This window comes from Episyrphus balteatus, chromosome 2 (assembly GCF_945859705.1).
Source record: "Episyrphus balteatus chromosome 2, idEpiBalt1.1, whole genome shotgun sequence".
Lineage (NCBI taxonomy): Eukaryota > Metazoa > Arthropoda > Insecta > Diptera > Syrphidae > Episyrphus > Episyrphus balteatus.
Window position 1 is genome coordinate 60,280,939 of NC_079135.1, and position 20,027 is coordinate 60,300,965.

A 20,027-nucleotide genomic window follows, 5' to 3' on the forward strand; every position below is an offset into this window, starting at 1 on the left:
GAGTGCGAGAGAGATCATGTAGAAACAAAATAGAAGATAATAAAGAGAGAGATACAACTAGCGCCAGCGGAATTTGTTTGAACTACAAATTCCAATACATACGCATTCCATGAATTTCTGAGGAAAAAAATGGAAAGTAGACTCTTTTTCAAAAATTAATTGTAAGAAAACTATTATAGCAATTCTTATTTTCTAACTTGATATTGATAGAAAAAATAATGAAAAAAAATAAAAAAAATATAACAAAAAATCTAAAAATTCTGGTTTCATAGTACAGTTAATTGTTTTTGGGACTACTTAAAAAGCGATTGGAGGGTTACAAAATAATATTTTCCAACAAAATATAGTTTTACTCCATAGTCCATAAACTAAGCTTTTAAATAAAATAAAAATCAAAATCATACTTTGAAAAACAAAGAAATTAAACCACTTTTTTTTTAAAAGTTAAGAAAAAATGACTTTTTAGTATTTTTTTGTTGTTTAAGACCTTAAAACTTAATATAAATTTCTTAAACTAATCAATGTGTTAGTATTTGAGTTGAGGTACTTATTTCTTTTTATTTCGATGAATTTTATCAATAATTGCAGAAGTTATACATACTGCAGACTAAACCCCTAGTCCTAGAAAAATGGTTTATACCTTTTTGAAAAGGGTGTTTAATATAAAAAAGAACCTCATCAATTTTTTTTTAATCTAATGCAAAATAAAAACAGGAATAGAAAGGCGGGAGGAGTTTTGGTTGCGATTCGAACTTCTTTGTCATGCAAATAAATAAAATTAGAATCATATTCCTCTGCTTCTAGTCAGGATATTGATCAACTAATAATTTGTGTACATTTAGATGAATCTGAACTTTATGTTCTAGCAAGCTATATACCGCCTAAGAGCTCATTAGAGTTTTATAATTTACATTTGCTCAATTCTAAAATAATCTTAGATAATTTAAATAACTCCCAGCATATTGTTTTCGCTGGAGATTTTAATATTGGATTTTAGACTCCGAAGAAATATATTTAATTCCTTTCGATTTAACAACCGAAATTGAATCATCTATTGTTGATTTCTTGAGTCAATACGATTTAATACAAATTAAATCTCTACAAAATGATTTAAGTCGCATTCTTGATTTAATATTTGTGGATAAAGAATTTAATTTTTGTATACAAAAATCTGAATTTCCTGTAGAATATAATTCGGTTCATCATTTTGCAATTGAAGGAAAGTTGTTGTTTTATAAATATTTAAAAATCAAAATGCTAAGTTTGATTCAATGGTAGATTATTTGTCATGTATTTCATGGCAAAATGTTTTAACCGCTTCTGATTTAAAAAATGATTACGCTATCTTTACATCAATTTTAAAAAACGCGAAAAAAAAACTTTTAAAAAGAATTCTAATCCTACCTGCTTTAATAGAAGGTTAAGCAATTTGAAGAACCAAAAAAAAACAAAGCACATAAAGCTTACAAGAAAAATAAAGAAAATCTAAGTCTTCGTGCAACTTATTTGAACTGCCAACGTAATTTTAAATACTTGAATAAATTTTTGTATCAAAACTATATACTTTCAATTGAAAGTGATCTTAAATGTAACAGTAAGCGTTTCTGGAGTTTTATAAATCTTAAACGAAAATCATATGGATTACCTAGTTGTATGAAGTATTTAAGCACTACATCTAGTGAAGTATCGGATATTTGCAATTTGTTTGCGAAATATTTTCAATCAGTGCATTCTACAGAATCGCTGACAAACCAAGATTTGCCTAGGGTTAGTCAATGTGTTCATATTGGATCACTTATATTTAGCAAAGATGAAGTAGAAGAAGCTTTATTAAGTCTAGATCTTAATAAGAGTGATGGGCCTGATAACATTCCTCCTTCACTGAAAATAATAAATTTTGTAAAATTACGAAAATCGTTTCATACACTACATTTTCGTTGACTCAACGAAACTTTCGTTGGCTCAACGAAAATATGTAATTTTTCGTAATATGAAAACCTTCATGTTCATTCATACAGAGCACGCTGTATTTTCCTTTCTTGTGAGCATTTCAGTAGTCGAAGTCACAGATCAGATCACAGTTTAAATGCAAATCTCAAAATAGGAAGACGTGCGCGGAATAAATGAAAAAAAAAAATCGTAAGTGAAAAAGTTAATATTGATATTTAAAAGAAACAAACAAACAAACAAACAATAAGAAACAAAATTAAAATTAAAATTCAACGTACAAATGGCCGGATGATAGAAAACGAATAGGGATCACAAGGCAGTGGCGTAGATAGGGGGGGATCAGGGGGATATACCCCCCCCCCCATTGGGATCGATAAATGTGCAGTATAAACAGTCATGAATAAATAAGTTGAAGAAGCGCACTTTGAAAAAAACGCTATGGATTTCGAGTTCTTGATTAGCTTAAAGGTTATAAATATGGTTTACCAACTTTCGTTGCCATTAAGTCGGTGTTTCAAAGAGTGAATTTAGACTTGGTCCAAGCAATGGAGCTCCCTAAAGATTTCAGGGATCAACTAAAAATTAAACGGGCAGAAGACGACTCATTTTCGAAAGTTTTTTGTATATGGGAAAAATTAGCTGAAATCCTTGACATAGGCGTTAAACATAAGAGAATAGTGAAGCGACAAAAGAATCGTTCGAACCCTTCGGTTTAAAGTACAGTAAAGAATATTTTCGTGTTACTGTTTTCAATCTTTTTCTCGATTTCGATGTAATGGGCCTTGGAGAAAAATGTACAAACCATGAAAACACACTAGAAGGGTTTCCGGTTCTTTATAAGGATTCTTCGTCTGAAATAGACAAAGCAGCTAAAAAATTTAATGAAACTGTTGAGTTTTACCAAAAACAAGACCACATTAAATAGAACAAAAACAATAAAATTTCCTTATAGTTTTCATCCAAGAAGGAAATATTATTTAAACAATCGGGATTTCCTAATTGTTTTACCGACTTCCAAAAAGGAGGAGTTAACAATTCGTCTGTACTTTTTTTTTGTGTTTGTCACCTCATAACTTTGGACCGAGTGAACCAATTTTGATAATTCTTTTTGTAGGTATTGAAAAGCTGGTACCTGTTCAGTACTATTAGAAAAACCATAAAATCCAGTTTTGATCCATGGAAGTCGGTTTTGTTTTTTTAATAAATAAATTGCACGACTGGGGTCGCACGTACTTGCTTTTATGCTTAAAGTAACTATAATGTTAAAGCTTTTTATTCAAGAAATTAAAAATTTGATATTTCGAAGAAATTTCATAAGTAGTATAAAAAAATTAAATCTGTTTTTATAATTAATTAAACTCCGTTTTAAATTATCTTAAAAAAAAAAACAAATATGCCATTTTATTTCTTGTATAAAAAGATATTTTTAGAAAAAAATTTTCGAAAATTGTAGGAGCCGTTTTTTAAAAAAATAGTTTTTTATATATACAAATTTTTTAACATTTTTCAAAAAAAAAGTTGGGATGCCATTTTGAAGAAATAATTAATTTACACATTAAAACTAAATTTCAAAATTTTTCATTGATCCGTTTTCAAAAAATTGATTTTTCAAAAAAAAATTTTGAAATATTTTTTAAAAAACCAAAAATGCGTTTTTTGAAAATTTTCTAAAATTTTAATATTATCTTTACTTACACACTTTTGTATAAAAAATTTCATTTAAATCGGGTTAATGTTGTACGAGATATTCAGAAACGAAAAATACCGTTCTATGACAGGTACCGTTAATAACGGTACAAAAAATATTTTTTTTATTTAAAAAGTTGGCTCTTATGTGTAGTACTACACACAAAAATTTTAATCAAAATCGTTAGAGCCGTTTTTGAAAAAAATTAACTTTTCTATTTCCGTTATATGGCAGGTACCGTTAGTTTTCGTCATAAAAAAAAATTTCAATTTCCCCTCTAGGGAATCACCAAAAACTGCTAACTACCAAGTTTGAAGAAAATCACTTCACTCGTTTAGGCTGCAGCACCAGATAGAGACAGACACACAGACAGACAGACAGACAGACAGAATTGCCGGACCCACTTTATTGGCATTCTCCATCATCGTAATGTCATGTAAAATTGTTATCTCGAGTTCGATTTTTTTTACGAATCCTAAACTTGCCCTATAGTACCTATATCGCAAGTAAAAAAATACGATCATGTACGGGATCACCTATTCCAACTTACTATAGAAATATTGGTCACAATTTTCGTTCTAGTGCCAAGTTGGAAAAAATATGAAATTTTTACATAAAATTTTGAAAGATTTTGTACATGAAAATAATGGAAAAACCTTATTAATTGTTGATATTAATGAGGTTTCTTTATAAAACAGTTCAATAAGGAAATTTGTTGGTATTTAGGTAATCCTGGTCATATTTTTCTCTGTGTGAAGAATTAAAAACTCAGAAAAGATATTTGATCAGAAGGAAAAATACTTCCTCTATGAACTCATTGAAAGCGCTCGAAAGCTGCACCGAAAAAAGTTGTCCTGGTATTTATATTTTATTAAAGATATTAGCTACACTGCTGGTTTCTACGTCAACTACCAAAAGAACTTTCTCTAATTTAAAGAGAATAAAAACAATACAGAGAAGCATTATTAAAACTTAAAAAAAAATTTGCGAATTAGATCTATCCCCCCCCTTAGCAAAAAGCTATCTACGCCACTGTCACAAGGGACCAAAATTTTAAGGAGAGGCGGTTGGTTCAACTTCTGGAAGAGTGAATGAGGAATAGAGATAGAGGAAAGTAAGTACCATTGCTTCCTATAGTTTATAAAAAAATGTTTGTCTCTTAAAACATTCTAACTTTTTTTGTATTTGCAATTTTTTTTTTGTTCAGATTCCAAAGATGCCGTCCATGCACATCATGATGTGTACTTAACTCCGATCCAAAACACTGTTTTAAAGGACAAGAACATGTTTTAGAGGGCAAGACACGATCACAGACTCGCATGAAGCTTTTTTCTTTACTTGAAAAACCCCTTCAGAGGTGGACGACCAGCTGGAACACCTTAAAGCCGATGATACAGCATTCTACTTTTCCTGATGGGTTCCATGCTCAAATTCCTACAATTTTTTGCCAAAAATTAAAGGGCAATGAGCTTTAAATGTATATAATTAAGGAGTTCCTTATGTATATTAATATAAAATTTTGATTAAAAGTTAAATTGAAATTCAAAATAACACATGCTTTTATCTTGATGCTATAAAGTTTTCGATCCGCTCCACTTTTTTTTTGAATTTCAGGTTCTTATTTTAAAATGTAGGGAAGAAAAATGTATTTAAAGTAAGTAAAATCTACCAAAAGAATAATTAATACAACGAAAAGTTTCGTTAGCTAACGCATATTTTTTTCGTATTTTAATTAAAATTTTCATAAGATTTACGAAAAAAATCGTTAGCTAAGGAAAAAATTACGTTGATTGATGAAAACATTCATAAAATGAACGAAAAGTTTCATTAGCTACCGAATATTTTTTTCCAAAATTTAATCAAAATATTCATAAAATTTACGAAAAAATTCGTTAGCTTACGAAAATCTTTACGTAAATTAATAAAAAAATACATTAACTAACGAAAAATATCATATTTGGCGCACCGTATTTTGATTAAATTTTGCGTTAATTGATGAAAAAATTCGTAAAGTGATGTAATTCATTAATTTTTGTTTGAAAATGTTTATGAAAAAATTTCATTAAAATACGACAGTTTTCGTTAGTTGATGAAGAGCTTCATTAACGTATGAAAGCCATTTCGTTGGGCCAATTAAATTTTTCATCGGCTGAAAATTAATTAAATTTTCGTTGGCTCAACGAATTTTTTCGTTGTATTTACGTAAGGATTTGGTTCAGTGTTTTCTTTAAAAAAAAAGTGTGCTGTGGCGATAGCTCAACCACTAACAATAACATTTAATTTATCTTTATAAAAGGAATTTTTTTAGATGCGTGGAAAATGTCTTTCTTGTCTCCGATCTTTAAGTCTGGATCCAAGCAAGACATAACTAACTATAGACCAATTTGTAAAATCTCAGCTATACCGAAAATATTTGTAAAAATATTTTATAAAAGAATATCGGGAACAATTCAAGAAAAAATATCAGTTTACCAGCATGGTTTTGTTGTGGGCAAACCAACTGCAACGAATTTAACGATTATGACGAATGCCATATTATATTATTAACAGATATGGAAAAAGGTTTTCAAACAGATATTATCTTTACAGATTTTCCTAAAGCCTTTGACAGGGTAAATCATACAATTCTTCTGTTTAAACTCAAATGCTTTGGTATTCACTCATCTTTGTTAATGTGGTTAGAGTCTTATCTTACTGAACGAGTGCAAGTTGTTAAAATTTTAAATTACTAATTTGTGAATATGTATGTTCCATCTGGTGTTCCACAAGGAAGTCACTTGGTACCATTGCTTTTCCTTATTTTCATTAATGACATCCCCAATTTTTTTCTTAGTTCGCAGTGTCTTCTTTTTGCCGATGATCTGAAACTTTATCGTAGAATTTCAAACAAAGATGATTTAAAACTTTTGTTAGCTGACTTGGAATGTTTGGTCAAGTTGTGCATAACAAATTGCCTTGATCTCAATGTGGCCAAATGTCAAGTTTTATCGTGTTACAGAACCCGTAGTCCAATATTACTTTTGAATATAATATTAATAACTCTGAGCTAAAAAGAGTAATGCAGAAAAAAATCTTGGAGTTATCTTTGATGTAAGTTTGTCATTTAACCGGCATAATGACTATATGGTCAATAAGGCAAACCAAATGCCAGGTTTTCTTAAAAGAAACACTAAGGAGTTCAATGATACGTTTACATTGATAACTTTATTCAATTCATTAGTGAGATCTGTGCTTGAGTATAGCATTGTATTCTAATTCTTCGTAAGAATCGAAAAAGTTCAAAGCCATTTTACTAGGTTTGCTTTTTTTAAGTTAAATTGGAGAATTCCTAAACCTTCTTACGAAACCAGATGCTTATTATTTGGAATCAAAACACTGGAAACAAGACGAAAATATTTTTCAGTCATGTTTGTTAGAGATATTTTAACCGGTCATATACAATGCCCTCCTTTAAAAAAAAAACTATTTTTGAAGGAAATGCACCATCTAGATTAACACGTGAACGTTTTGTAATATATGAACAGTATCATCGCAGGAACTATGGGCGCAATGAACCTATTTCCCTAATTTAATGTTATTTTGCTATTTAATTTTAATTTGTATAAATTCCTATGTTCCTTTTTTGTTTTGCTTGTTACAAAAACCTGTTTATAACCCACCTACTAAAATATTTGTTAGTATGTTTATACAGGGTGTCCCACAGTCACAGCAAAAATTATAAAAACCGTCATAACTCGAAAACGGGACGAAAACGAGAAAATTACCTCTTAAGTTTTTCGATTTAAAATGACCTCAGGAGCCCATGGTTTTCGTTTGGGGCGGTGACTGTGGGACACCCTATCCCACCAAGAGTTTATATCACTGATTGATGAAAAATAAATAAATAAATAAAAAAAAAATTAATATTTAATAAAAATGTAAAATTAATTAAGTAGTGCCCAATGATTTACCGCGAAATATTACAAAAAAACGATATACATATATTCCTGCATTTGTCTCTAAAATGTGATGGTAAAAATTAAAAAATAATAACTTACATTGAAATAAAATATAACTATGTAATATACATATGCTACTAAACTTGAAAATTTTTGAAGTAAATTTATTATTTTTTTTTTTTTTGAGAAAAGCTTACAAAAATATTATAAAATTAATTTTATATTAAGTTCCCTCATTCATTATTTTTATAATTAAATTAAGAAAAAAAAATTAAAATCGTTAAATTATAACAACTACATTGATTCCCACAAAAATTTCTAATTTTTTGTGTCTACATCGGATTTAAGGCATACTAATTTTTTTTATTTTTTAAAACTAAAAAAAATAAATAAGCCAATTAATCCAATTTATACCAATCAAATAAATTGATTAATCCAATTTATACCAATCGAAAACTCTTGTTGTTCGATTGAAATGTTGTAAAAACTCTAGACACTTCACGACTCAACGCAAACTCCCTAGCCGATTTTTTAATAGGAACATACCCTTAACTAGGCGCATCAAAAAAATCACACAATCAAACGCGTGGAGTCTTGAGTGTTTCCAAAAAAAAACATTGGAAAGTAGTGTCAAAAAGAAATAAAACTTAGTGTATTTTATATTAATTAATAATGTTCATGATCTGGATAATAACATAATCAAGATTAATACCAAGTGAAAAAATGTCTTACCTTACAAAGCGATATCCAACCAATCCAGTGAAATGTACGAGACCAGTGGTCAACTCATTTGCTCCCTTCGTTAAATTATTAAGGTTTCCTTTAGCATTTGTTCTAAAGTATATATAAGACACCAAAACTCCACTTAAAAAAAAGAATGTATCAACACTAAAAGGCCCATTTGTAATAGCCTGAAAGAAGAAGTTCTTTTCGACCTCCTTACGCATTTCCATGTTGTCAGAATACTTAAAAATTACAATACACGTGTGTCCCAATATTATCCAGGCCATGGAAAAAGCTTTTAGACCGTGAAATGATGGGATAGTATCTGGTCCCACGTTGCGATCGCAAATTGCATTAAAGTTGGTTATGACTGAAAATGATAGCAAAAGTTCTGACCAAACGCTCAATTTTTTTTGTTCTGGAATATGACCCTCGAAGTGTTCATCCGATTTCATATTTTTGTTGAAAATGTCTGCACGTGGGAGACTCAGAACAATATTTGAACCCTTAAATTCGTTTTTTAGACCATTTTTTACTGTTTCACTGTAATCAGAAGCTCCACAACCAATACCTGAAGAGGTTTCGCTATTGTTTATCATTTCCTTTTCATGCTCCCGCAAAGCTCGACGAAATCGATTTGTTAAGTATGTTTCATAAAATGTCCCCATGATAATCAATACGAAAACTATAATTGAAACGACTCTGAAATTTTTTGAACAAGAGTTAAAAAAGATTTTAATGCAATGTTTGTATATAATACGTAAGAATCCAGAATGTTGAGTCCTGAAATAGGCTATAAACATTAGATGTTGGAACTCGAATGTCAATTAATTCAACTTGACGGTATGAAACTTCAGTTTGCGAATTCATTACAAGTTCTCCTACATCTTTGATGGAACAAGCAGACGGAAGGCAAACTCCAACGTAAATTTTTCGGATCTGCAAAAAATGTGGAAGGAAAGGAAGGTTATAAGAATATTTTTCTTTCGACACCAAAAAATATAATAGTGTGGTTTTTGGGGCATTGCTTTTGGCACATTGCTTTTGATAGCATATTTAGGTATTGTTTAAAAACTTCTCGTTTTCAAACCAAAATACAGTTTCTTATAAGGAACATTGCCAAATCATCGTCAAACTGGCGTATCTATTTATAGAAATGTAATCTATATTCCTGTATTATTCTTGAAATGATTGTCTACAGACAGGTCAAGAATATTAAGATTTGTAGTCACGGCATATGAAAAACCGTCACAGGGTGACCATTTTTTTGATTTTTTTCAAATGCCCATAACTCTCAAAATATATGGCTGCGATTTTTTTTTATTATTTTTCTGATAACTGTCACCAACTTCCCTATCGAAGACAGAAATACGAAAACCTTCTCTGAATTGCTTCAAGTCTTGTTATATGAGTGGCATAGTAAGGTGACCACACTACACAGCTATATTCGAGTATTGGTCGTACAACCCTTCAAGCAAACGAGTTCGACCTCGGTCCGAATCCGCTCCGCCTGAGTCCGACCTCGACTACGAAACGGGTCCCACGGCGGCTCAAATTAGTATGGAAATTATAATCACCGCGGAGCCGATTTTATATGTATTGGTTTTTTCACCACGATTTCTCCTTCGATTTTGTGTTCATACACAAAAAGTTGCAAGTTTGTGAGTGCAACCCCGTTTTTCTCGTTTTGAGGTCGGAGTTACTTTTCTGAACTCAGTTTTCTTGCTTGAAGGGAAAGAGCAGTTTTATTACATAAGGATCGCGGAAATCGCGAATAAATCTCTTTATAAATCCTAGCAACCTGCCAGCAATGAAACTTTTTCTTATAAAGATTTTAAATCGATTGATTTAAATAATCTCCATCAAGCCGCTTTCTCTACTCCCTGGCTCAATTGCCGCCTACATGCAAACGCCAATAACAAGGTCAACTCTTTCCAAAATGTGTTGCTTGAACTTTATGATGAATGCGTCCCTACTAAGACGGTAAGAGTACTCAATAATTGTTGTCCTTGGTTCAGCTCGTCTGTACTTTTGGCCATCAAGCATAGAAACATGCTGCAGTAGGTGGAGGCACAGACCAACCGCTGAGAACTGGGAAGCTTTTAAGTTTGCTCGCAATCAAGCAACTCGAAAAATTCGAGTTTCTAAATTCAATTATTATTCATCCAAACTCAACACCTCTTTACCATGAAACAAGTTATGGAGCAATTTAAGACAAACTGGCGTTTGTAAGAACAAAGGTTCTCAATGTTCGCTAGACCCTGATGAACTAAATGATTTTTTCCTTGGTGGATCAACTCCTGTTTATGATTTTGAACTAAACACTCAACTCTTCAGATTCCATTGCTAGCCTGGAAGATTTTCAAGTGGTCAATGAAGATGATGTAGCGAAATGTGTGATGGCTATAAAGTCTGATTCTAAAGGTGAGGATGGAGTACCCATTCGCTTCGTTAAATTATTATTGCCAATTATTATTCCCATCTCACTCACATAATAAACTGGTGTATTATAACTGCTACTTTCCCTGTTTCCTGGAAAGTTGCCAAAGTTCTTCCAATTGTAAAAAAGCGAAATTGTATGACTCCGGCAGACTTCAGACCAATCAGCATCGTACCATGCCCCTCTAAGGTCTTCGAAAGGATAATTGAGAAGCATATTTTAAGGACCATTACGTCCAATAATTTGTTATACATTAAACAATCTGGCTTTATCTTCTCTAGGACATTAGGGTGGACTATGATAAGGGTTATTTAAATCTTCTGTGCCTGCTCGATTTTTCCAAGGCCTTTGATAAAGTAAACCATAATATGTTACAGCGCAAACTGCAATGCTTCTTTGGTTTTGGTGAACGGGCATGCAAACTCCGCTGATTATCTGTCTGGTAGATCGCAGAAAGTGTTTTCTGATGGTACACAGAGAAAAAATAAGGCAGGGATGACTATGCTTCTGGTATATTTAACTTTATTTCTCGTATATTAAACTTTATTCTGATTAAATATACTAGAAGTAAAGTTATCCCTGGCGTTATGTTTTTTCCGTGTAGGTACTCACTTTCTAAAGCTGTTGTGCAAGGGGTCCCACAGGGATCTATTCTCGGACCAATACTTTTCTGCCTGTTTATCAATGATCTGCCGTCTTGCTGTTCACATGCCTCGGTCCATCTATATGCGACAAAATTAAAGTTGTTGAGCATTGTACTAGACTCGGGTTTGATATAGACCGTCTTTTATCTGGGTATAAACACACCAATGCAATCATTGGTCGCATTTACGGGTGTTTACGTTAATTATGGCCCTCAGCTTACTATACTCCTGTTGAAACTCGACGAAAACTGGTAGTTTCCTTAATTATTATACCATTAATTTGTTACGTTGAAATTGTTTATAGTGACCTTGACTCACTATCTAAACGGAAACTTCAAGTCGCTTCAATGATGCTGTTATGTCTATGGGCTTCGAAGACCCGACCATGTTTCTGACTATGCTAAGAAACTCTTAGGTTGCACTTTACAGCAATACCTCGATGCAAGAAACTGCTTATTTTTACATAAGGGGTATTCACGATCCGATGCAACTGGTCTTGTATCATTGCAAAAGTGCAAAAGTGTAAAATCTTACAACACTACAACAACAAAATATACGGATTAAAATTTTACAACAGTCTTGCACTTTTGCTATACCCTAGACCTATTGCAAAATAAAAATACAATAGAGTAAAATTATTTTTGACAGATGGCAGCTTACTGTCGCGTCGCCCATGATACTTTGTCTTTTTTATTCTGTTTATTATGGTTGTCGGCTTGTCGGTACTGTGATGCTTTTTTGCTTATGCTGAGGTAAGCTCAGGGGGGTTCCAGGATTCTTCCCAAAGAAGCAACAAAACTTGGGTTTTGAAAGTTCCAAACTCAAGGAAACAGCCCTTTTTTATCCTTACTTTTAATCGGTTTTATTTATTTTTCTTGCTTATTACTGATTTACATCGATATTTTGATTTCTATGTCTAACAAGTTATTTCATATAATTCGTGTCCCCGGCACGCAATCCGGAGAGAAGTCTGGTCGGAACTCACTATGAGAACCTATGTCCAATGAGCTAAGAAACTCAAAGGATAAGTCTATGGAATCCGAATGGAATCCTATGTCCCCACATTACGGAGAAAAGTCTGATCGGAACTCGGCAGGAGAACCTATGTCCAACGAGAAGCTCGAAGGAGTAGTCTGTGGGATCCTAATGGAAACCCTTATGTCCCTAGGACACAACCTGGAGAGGATTCTGGACGGAACTCGCTAGGAGAACCTATGTCCAATGAGCTAGGAAACTCAAAGGAGAAGTCTTTGGAATCCTATGTCTCCACAATACGGAGAGAAGTCTGGTCGGAACTCGGCAGGAGAACCTATGTCCAACGAGAAGCTCGAAGGAGTAGTCTGTGGGAATCTCAATAGAAACCCTTATGTTCCCAAAATGTGGAAATAATTCTGGTCGGAACTCACTAGGAGAACCTTTGTCCAAAGAGAAGCTCGATGGAGTAGTCTGTGGGAATCCCAATGGAAACCCTTATGTCCCCAAAATTATTATAATAAATAAATTATAATTCCGATATAATTTGTTAGTATAATAATAATAATTTCCTGTTCTAATTTCTTTCGTTAACTACCTGTGTTGATTTCTGATTCCCTAATACAACTAGCTACTTATTTACTATTAAGTAGTGGTCTCAACACTTGCGGGTATGCCGAGTGTGTATAATTACTTATACAATTTTCATTTCTTTATTGGAAATGGATATATAAATTGTGACGCATCGTCACAGTACTCATGTCCCGTAATTTAGTTTCTTTTGATGTAAAATAATGAAAATTAACTAACCCGAACAAAACAAAGAATTAAATTATAAAAAATAGATAAAAAGAAGAAGCAACAGTGGAGGAACAACCCTGTTAAAAAAACATGGATTTCATTCATGCTTCAATATTTACTATAGATAAGATAAGGGCGTTCACGATCTATTGTAAAAAAAATAAAATTTTACATTTTTACTAGGCCTGTTGCACCAGATCGTGAATACCCCTATAAACTTATTCAACTTAGGATGCCATTTTATTTATATAACAGACTTCCATTCAATCGATCCACTAGAAGCAACAATCTAATCCCTCATCTATATAATTACTTGTATTCATCCCGTTTATTTTTCATTCGTGCTGTTAGACTTTGGAATTCTCTCCCATCAATAATCAAATTAATTGTAAACACTATGATCCTATTCCCAAATCCCAACTCCCACAAAGATTTGCTCATCATAATTTATCTCTTTTATTTTTGTTTTCTTAATCCATGTTAACTTCACACAAATAAGTACTATAAGAGATGTAATCTTACTGTACAAACCATTATTGTCAATAAATAAACTTTAACTTAAACTTAAATAGCCCTGTTCCATTGGAGGTGGTAGTTTACTCGTGAGTAGAAATCTAGTAAAAGAACTACACATTCCTATCTCCTCGAGTAGAAGATCATGTGTTATTTCTAGTACTAGATCTCCTCATGAGTAAACTACCACCTCCAATGGAACGGGGCTAAATGTTTTTCTGAAAAAAAAAGGAACTAGATTTGGCTTATATTTTGATAACTTGAAGTAGATTGGAACAGAGATTTTTAAATGAAGTAGATTTCGACATTTTTGTGATAGTGTGAAGTAGGAAGAAGATTTTAATTTTTTTTGAAAAATAGAAGTCCTACTTTAATTGAAGTAAAGTGGTACCAGTGGTACCTTTGACATTGGTTGTCAACAATAGATCAGTTCGATTTTCTGCTTCTGAGTGCGCACCCGAGCGTTTCAGAACTAAGAACTGTGTTCTTTTCTTCTCCGATTTTATGAATTGTGAACTTTCATTGTTCATTTGTGAAGAAATTGAAATAAAAACAAAATTTAAGGATATATAATAGCTGTGTTTTTTTTTTTTTTGATTATTTACCTATATAGATGTTGTGCAAAAAAATGACATCGAGATATTTGAAATCAAAACAATTTACGTGTTAAACAACACAAACTTTTCTGCATAGATTTTTGAAAAACCCAGATAATTATCCAGATTCTACTTTCTCTCGATAAAAATAGTAGTGCCAAGTAGTTTAATTGTGTTCATACAGAAATATCTGAAAATATTAACAAAAAATATTAACAACAAGAAAAAGGTTTGAAAAAAAGCTCTAATAGAAAAAAATGTAATCAAAAATTTGTTTGACATTGTTGCATTGAAATGGTATTTCGAGGTATACGCAATGCACTTTTCAGATAAAAGTCTTAAATGATAAGATTGTTGAACAAATATATATAAACAAAATTACCAAAGTTTTTTTCGAAAAATTAGAAATAAAAAAAAATGTTCAAAATAAATAAAATTGAGTTATATATTTACTCGTATAGTAACATAAGTAGATTCAATTTAATTCCGATTTTTTCGGGTTAAAAAAATTTTTTCGGAATTAAACTGAATCAACTTATGTTACTACGAGTAAGTATGTTACTCAATTTTATTTATTTTGAATTTCTTAAATGTATTTTTGGTTCTTCAAGTTGAAGGGAGAAATATTTTGACATACTTTGGATAAAGTTATTTCCCACCATAAATGATGGAGTATAACTATCGTGGCTGAAAGCCTCACCTCTCCCTAATCCAACCTTCACAATGACAACCGGACCTGAAAAACCTAAGTTAAGAAGCTGCCAACAGAATTAAAATTTTAAACAAATACAATGACAATTAACTGTACACAGAGAAAAATATGACCCGCTAAAAACTAACAGATTGCCATATTGTTTTACCGTCCATACATTTCATAAGGAAATCTTATTAAAATCAACGATTAATAAGGTTTTTTTAAGAAGATTTCTTATTATTTTTATAGAGAAAATCTTATTAAAATTTGACTGAAAATTTTTTTTTTTTTGCAACTTAGCACTAGAACAAAAATCGCGATCAATATTTTCATGGCAGCTTGGTTCAGGTGGTAAGGTGGGCGACTAATGATTTGAAGTCTCCAGTTCGATTCCCGGCCTGGTCGTCGTTTTTTTTTTTTTTTTTAAACCCTACAAGTGCAGACTTTAAAACAATAAGGAAAACCCGATTGTTTGAATAAGGTTTCCTTCTTGGATGAAAACCATAGAGAAATCTTATTGCTTTTGTTCTATTTTATGTGGTCTATTTTTCTCTGTGTAAATTTAGTTAAAAAAAAAACAATGTAAAAACGTTAGGCCCCTTTTGTGCCAACATAATACTTATATAATCAATGTAAATTTTAAGATAACTAGCTTTAAGCAAATTGTATATATATAATTACTGTTCAATAAAAATATCGTTAAATCGTTAAAAACGGAAAAGTAGAATTATTACGCACAACAGATAAAATTTTAAAGTTAGTTCCCTGCACCGGTTCAAGGTGAGTGTTATACTACGTTTCCACCTAGCCTAAATCCGAGATTTAGCTAGGAAGATTTAGAATAAATCTCGAGATTTATTCTAAATCTCGGATTGAAAGCAGGTGAAAACTTTAGATTTAGGGTAGTTTAACCCAAATCTCAGATTTAACGAAGTAGATTTAAAATAAATCTCGAGATTTATTCTAAATCTTCTTAGCTAAATCTCGGATTTAGGCTATTTGGAAACATAGTATTAGGTTGGGTGTGAGCATATTTTCTTCAATATGCAATACGAATGGTTTTGGTTTTTTGTGAATCCATCATCGATGTAATGGCCATACCACTACGGAGTTAAAAAAAAAAACATGAGCACGGCAAATTTTTGACAGACAGCTGCCAAAGTGTATGTACAGTGATGCCAAAAATTTGGACGGATTTCAAAAATCCCGATGTCGTTTTTTTGCACGAAATCTATATATATAAACAAAAAAAGCACCTAATCGATTAAATATCTAAATTCTGTTGTAGAGTTCAATTTTACAATGCCAAAATCATACCTTAAACTGATAATCTGTTATAAAAATTGTTTTTAACTGAATAGCAAGTACCTACATGAAATCTATTGGCGCATTTTATTTTATTAAAAAAAAAAAACGACGATAATAGTTAACAACTTTTTGCATCAGAACTTTATTAGTGCACATTCAGCGATAAAATATCGAATACACCTTGGAATTTGAAGTGAGCTGTCAAAAAGCAATCCGTCATACGACGTATTCTATGGGTCACCCCTTTCTGTCCCATCCGTCAACTTCAACGGATCGATTGACGGAACGGACGCAATGGATTCTATGGTTTGGGCCCTTGACAACGCACTTTAAATTTCAAGGTGTGTTCGATATTTTATCCCTGAATGTGCACTAAGGAAGTTCTGATGCAAGAAATTGTTAACTATTATTTTTGTTCTTTTTTTTTAATAAAATAAAACGCGCGACGTGATTTCATGTAGGTAGGTACTTGCTCTTCAGTTAAAAACAATTTGTTATAACAAATTATCAGTTGTATGTATAACTTTGGAATAGTAAAATTGAACTCTACAACAGAATTTAAGTATTTAATTTATATAATTTATAAGATATATCATTAAATAGCTGCGTTCCTTTGGAAATATTTATCTACTTTTTAGTACTTAAAACTACTTTGAACTACTTTGCTATACTGAAAAAGTAGTTCAAAGCAGCTTTAAGTACTAAAAAGTAGATAAATATTTCCAAAGGAACGCAGCTAATGTTATTTTTATTACAATTTCTTCACCAATGAACAATTTAAGTTCACAATTCATAAAATCGGAGAAGAAAAGAACACAGTTCTTAGTTCTGAAATTCTCCGGTGTGCACTCAGAAACAGAAAATCGAACTGATCTATTGTTGACAACCAATGTCAAAGGATACGACGGATGAAAAAGTAGAAAGTTGGGCTACTTCTTCCGTCGAATCCGTCGGCCTCCGTCCGATCCGTCGCTTATGGGTCGCTTCCCATAAGAACGTGTGTATTTTATCGGGCTGTCAGTTAAAAACTTTTACGCAACGGACGCAACGGATTCTATGGGTTGGGCCCTTCAAAAAGCAATCTGTCATACGACATATTCTATGGGTCACCCCTTTCTGTCCCATCCGTCAACTTCAACGGATTGATTTACGGAACGGACGCAACGGATTCTATGGATTGGAGCTTTAAGGCCAACATTAGAAGGGAAGCGGAAAAAAATTTTCTCACATGAGAAAATGAATTTTTTATTTTCACACCTCAAAATTGATTCTCCCGTGGTCAAAATTTGTTTTGAAATTTGAGTACATTCTCATGTGAGAAAATTTTTTAACGCTTCGCTTTCAACCAATTTACAAGAGGGGTTGATATTTTTTTGATCATTAAGTTATCATTATTTGTCCGCTTTGTTTGTAAGATATTTCTTCAAATCACGCGAACTGAAAACTATGAGACTTGAAAGAAATCTTTTTAATAAATTCCCACGCCTCCTTCTTTAAAAAGTGGAACAGATTCCCATATGAGGTGGAATATATTTCCATGGGGAGCAGATTACCGTGGAATTATTTCCCTGCACCATGTTGAACGTGTTGATCAACCTAGTGTGGATCCAGCTTTAAATTTTGAGTGTATTGACTTGTTTATTGAAAATACCTACTTATAAAACTGATCAAGCCATTGGTGTGTTCAATTTTCTTTTCAAAATGGTATAACATTGTTGAGAATAATCCATAAATAACCGAGATAAAATTTATTTTCTTAAGAAATCCGACTTTTTTATTAGGTATTTTTTCCATATTATTTAAGTATTTGTATTCTGAAAGGTTCTGAAATTGTAAATTCCTTTTGCCATTCTATAACATATCTCAAAAGTCTAGAAAAATCTCATGTCCGCTTGTCGCGATTTCAAGGTCAAATCGCGAAATGGAGATTTTCAAAATTAGCAAAAATAGGCTATGGTAGGTATTATATACACATATGATACATGATTTCAAGGTATTTTTTAATGCTGATTCCAAAAAATCTAAAATCAAGACAATCTGACGTCTCTGGAAAAAGTTATACCTGTTTTTCATCTGTCAACTCATATTATTATAACAGTTGCAAACTTACTGCCGAAAAACCCTTAAAAGTTATGGTAGATAAACCAAATTTTGCATGAAAATTTTAGAATCCATCATTATTAAAAATCAAAACAATCCATTACAAAAAATATATATACCTACGAAATAATGGCATTTTTTGATGGAGGGGCAAATTTTAGGATATGCACTAAAGAAGATTCTTGTTCATCTTAGGAATAAGTGCTAATAGGCTAATTTTTTCATTTTAATCTTTGTTTGGATATTCTTTAACTACCCTCAAAAATCTAAAAAAATCTCATGTCCGCAAGTCCTAATTTTCTTGGTTTGAAGATAAGGTGCAGATTTGAAAAAATTGAAAAACTACTCTTCAGATATTTGTGTCAGATCAACATGAATAAGGTACATTACTTTTCAGGGATGGTCATATTGATTTGTTTGTGGGTTTTGTTGGAATCAGCGTTAAAAAATACCTTGAAATGATATGGGTTATGTTGGTATACATATAAGAATCTAAAGTTTTCTTATTATTTTTTTTTAATCTGCACCTAACTTAGTTTAACCTGGAAAATTAGAACTTGCGGACATGAGATTTTTTTAAGATTTTTGACATAAGTTATAGAATATCCAAACAAAGATAGAAATAAAAAAATTAGCCTATTAGCACTAATTCCAAGATGGTACCAGGATGTTTTTTAGTGCACATCCCAAAATTTCCCCTTTTCTCAAAAAATACCATTTTGTCATAGATATAAATGTTTTTTTGCATTGCATTATTTTGATTGTTAATGATAATGGATATGAAAACCCTCATGCAAAATATGATTCCGCTACCATTACTTTTAAGGGTTTTTCGGTAGTAAGTTAGCAACTGTTATAATAATATGGGTTGAAAGATGAAAAACAGGTATAACTTTTTTCAGAGACGTCAGATTGCCTTGATTTTAGATTTTTTGGAATCAGCATTAAAAAATACCTTGAAATCATGTATCATATGTGTATATAATACCATAGCCTATTTTTGCTAATTTTGAAAATCTCCATTTCGCGATTTGACCTTGAAATCGCGACAAGCGGACATGAGATTTTTCTAGACTTTTGAGATATTTTATAGAATGGCAAAAGGAAGATATTGAGCAAAAAAAAATTCTACTAACATTCATTCCGAGGTTAAACCCTTATTTGACTGGATTAAAAATAATATGGAAAAAATACCTAATAAAAAAGTCGGTTTTCTTAAGAAAATAAATTTTATCTCAGTTATTTATGGATTATTCTCTACAATGTTATACCATTTTGAAAAGAGAATTGAACACACCAACTTTTGAGGTAACTTGCCGAAACATCGTAGTGTATTTTTTTGGTGCAGGGTCAAAAGTCCACGGGCCAAAAGTCCATAATGGACTATTGGCTCACTTGTGTGGGTCATAGCTCCATAAATCAATTATGGACTTACAACCCACCCAAGTGGGTCAAAAGTTCACACAAAATTCCTGTGGACTTTTGGCTCATCGATTAAAAATTCATAACCAATTAGGAAAGCAAAAATTCATTATGCGGCTGAGTTCTCATATTCTAATTTTTTTTTGCAATATCTCTCCAAAACATTTATAAAAAAGTAATCAAATATCGATTAAATACGAGTGAATTTTAGAAAATTAATTAAATAAGTATTCAAAACT

At 31.8% G+C, this 20,027-nt stretch overlaps 1 protein-coding gene across 1 annotated transcript in view; it reads right to left on the reverse strand.

Annotated features, from left to right (window-relative positions):
* Positions 1-20,027, reverse strand: part of LOC129912260 (nose resistant to fluoxetine protein 6) — a 174,540-nt gene that overhangs the window by 59,465 nt on the left and 95,048 nt on the right. The window contains exons 3-4 of the mRNA XM_055990436.1: positions 9,059-9,237; positions 8,308-9,000 (exon numbers count right to left, since the gene is read on the reverse strand). Of these exons, the coding sequence (XP_055846411.1) occupies positions 8,308-9,000; positions 9,059-9,237 (872 nt within the window). The remainder of the gene's footprint in view (positions 1-8,307; positions 9,001-9,058; positions 9,238-20,027) is intronic.